The sequence below is a fragment of the Gavialis gangeticus genome, unplaced genomic scaffold (genome assembly GCF_001723915.1).
Source record: "Gavialis gangeticus isolate Ggan-Ray unplaced genomic scaffold, GavGan_comp1, whole genome shotgun sequence".
Taxonomy (NCBI): domain Eukaryota; kingdom Metazoa; phylum Chordata; order Crocodylia; family Gavialidae; genus Gavialis; species Gavialis gangeticus.
Window position 1 is genome coordinate 72,971,333 of NW_017729031.1, and position 3,148 is coordinate 72,974,480.

General features: G+C 38.0%; 1 protein-coding gene across 1 annotated transcript in view; it reads right to left on the reverse strand.

The window, feature by feature from the left end:
* Positions 1-3,148, reverse strand: part of STAT1 (signal transducer and activator of transcription 1) — a 56,437-nt gene that overhangs the window by 45,348 nt on the left and 7,941 nt on the right. Inside the window, exons 2-3 of the mRNA XM_019523109.1 lie at positions 2,401-2,529; positions 897-1,041 (exon numbers count right to left, since the gene is read on the reverse strand). Of these exons, the coding sequence (XP_019378654.1) occupies positions 897-1,041; positions 2,401-2,528 (273 nt within the window). The 5' untranslated portion in view covers position 2,529. The remainder of the gene's footprint in view (positions 1-896; positions 1,042-2,400; positions 2,530-3,148) is intronic.

The following is a 3,148-nucleotide window of genomic DNA, read 5'->3' on the forward strand; positions in this document are numbered from 1 at the left end:
TGTCATTGGAGAACTTGGCCAGTCCGCTTGTGACTCCAATGCCCACATCATTAATGAAGATGTTGAACAATATGGGTGCAAGGACAAAGCCTTGGGGGACCCCTGAAAGGATCTCAAGGCATCCCAGAGTGTCACAGCACCCTGGTTGAAGATCAATGCTACAGACCAAATCAGCAGCACTGCTATCAAAGAATATCCATGCAAGTTGTTATGCTACAACTGTTATGTCTGCATGTTTCTGTAGCCATACAAATGTAGCAAAACCACTCTAACTTTAACCTTGCTTTTATCCAGGGCCACATCTGCCTTTGTACAATTACAGGTAACAGTTGTAACAACTGTTGAGCACTTCCAGGACACTGCTCCCCCTTTCAAGTGCCTAAAAAGTATATTTATTTTGTATCCAAGTTATACAGTATTGTTTTATGTTAAGTCTATAACCACTTTCTAAAGTGCAGATTGAATCTATTTATTAATGGGACCATGGGAATGTTTATATTGATCAAAAATTAGTTAAAATTAAGTTGTCTAGCCTCCTGTCCTGCTACTTTTTACTGTTGCAAGATTGCATCAGAAAACAATTTTTTCTTCTTTCCTTCATTGCTTTATTTAAACCCACAGGAAAAACTAATAAAAACATGAGACTGAACTTAAACAAATTGCTGACAAAATAGATATAGTAAAATGTAATTAAAGTGTTATGGTTTTCTCAAGAGTTACTCAGAACTTTGGCAAGCTAAAGGAAAAAATTCAAGGAAAGTATACCTTTTTTTTCTTAAGTTTTTGAAGAATTGTTTTTTTAATGTAATGTGATTTTTTTTTTTCCCCCTCCCTATGGTCTTGACATCTGCCTGTGTGAAGACATAAACCAGTAGATAAGTATACATCAGACATACCTGAAGATTACGTTTGCTTTTCCTTATGTTGTGTTGCAGCAAAAAGTTGTTCTCTATCAGAAAACGACTGAACTGATCATCTAGCTGTGACAGGAGATCATGGAACAGCACTGTAGCAAATGAAACATTGTTGGCTGCATGCTCCCTACAATATTTAAAAAGAAATTGTAATATTGGTTAAGTGCACAATTAAGCAGTTATTTAATAGTTAGAAGGAAATACTTTTTAAGGCTCTGGGGTCTGAGAGCATGAAGGAGGCAGAGCACTTCACCACCAGGACACCAGGAGGAATCTGAGCCTTGCTCTCTGGATTTTTGCAGAATTACTGACCTAGCTATAAATGGGTACCTGGTCATTCAGGCCAGGGGAAGTCAAAGGTGGCTGGATGCGATAGCAGCCATATCACTCTTGCCTGTGACTAGTTACAGAACTAGTATGCCTTAACCACACAGCTCCTATGAGCTACTAGACCTGGGGTGGGCCTTTTACTTCCCCCCTCTCCTCACCCTCCTCCTCAAGAATTATCTATACAGGCAGTCCTCAACTTGTAACATTTCAAGTTGCAATGTTTTTCACTTACAATATTTATAAATTGACACCCTGTTTCAATTTTCTGATATCAGTTTTGATCTTACAACGCTTGATCTGATGCCAGGCCAGCAAACAAATTTGCTGGGTTGCCCATCTCCCTGGAGAACATCTGTCCAAACTTCCTTGGACATTTTCTTTAAGAAAGCAAACCTCAGCCTAGACTCCTGAGAAGACTCCAGCCAAGAGCCCTTCAAAAAGTCCAGGAAAGTTACCTCAAAGAAGTCCTTCCAAATCAATATGATTGCTATTTACAATATAAATGTACTGATGTAGCTATATTACTCATCTATAATTGATCAAGTACAAAATTCTGTTATTTTTGGTGTAAATAGGGTATTGGGCCTTGGTTCAGCAACCAATCCCCCATTTATAATACTGTTTCCTATGGGAAAATTGGTTCCCAGTTGCAACATTTCGACTTAAGACGTCGTTTTCAGGAACCAATTGTGTCGTAAGTCTGAGGACTGCCTGTATTTCACCCGATTCCATTCTCTCTCTCTAAACTGCTTAATCCTTCATTCTCATCTCTAATGAAGTAATATAATATTTTTTTTCTTTTACTTGGATAATTCTTGCAACACTGCCTCCCTATAGATTATCTATTCTTCAAAGTTTACTAGTGGAAGAACTTGTTTGGTTCTTCTCCATTAAGAAGACTGACAGGTTCTTCCTGGTGAAGAAACCAAAACATGACCCAGATGTGTACACCTAATGGAGAATAGTGACTATCAGCCACATAGGGAACTACTAAATGGCTGTTCCTACTAGCCACTGGTTACTCAAACAAAGGTTTATCTAGCAGCTTGCTTCCCTAGTATTATCCTGTCCTGCACAGCTGCTTGCTCTACCATTACAAAGGTACACTGGTCAATTAGTTTAACAGTAAATTCCTATCACAGTACTTTACTCTCACCAGTCTTGGTTTTCCAGCCATTGTGCCAGATACTGTCTGATTTCCATAGGAAAGCTGTCATCGTACAGCTGGTGTACTTGTTCCAAGAATTTGGAATCGAGTTGCTGCAACTGATACCACTGTGTCATCCTGCAAAGTCAAGATGGATAGAAATTAATTAAAATTGCAACCAACTTAGCTGTACAAGATATTATCATCAGAAGTGGTGGAAATCTACCCTCAATTGAAGCTTTGGTTGAGAGTGCGTTTTTTAAACTATTATTTTAAGGGGTATATGCATGTGTATGGAATATCATTTCCCAACTATCTCTAATTTTAATAGACCTTAATAAAGATTCAAAACAAAGTCATAATTCTAAGGAAAACTTTTACTTGAATTAACATTTAAAATTGTCCTTAGAAATCGACAAAGAGAAGACAAAGCTCTTCTTCCCCACCTCTCACTCCCTAATTCTGTGTGCATTTCACATCACTGGAACAAGCTACTTAAGGATATAGTGGATTGTTCCTAACTTCAAGCCTTTATGTCAAGATTAGATGCTTTCTAAAATAGGAGCTCTACCTCACCTAGGAACTATGGGTTAGACACAAGAATCTATTTGAATTTCTGTCTGACTCTTCGTATAACAAAAGCCACAATCACAATGCCTGTTCTGACCTTACTAGTCACTTAGAAGCTTTTATATCCACTTAGGCAAACACAGGCCTAAACCATTCAATATCCATATGAAACAACAAAAATCAATAC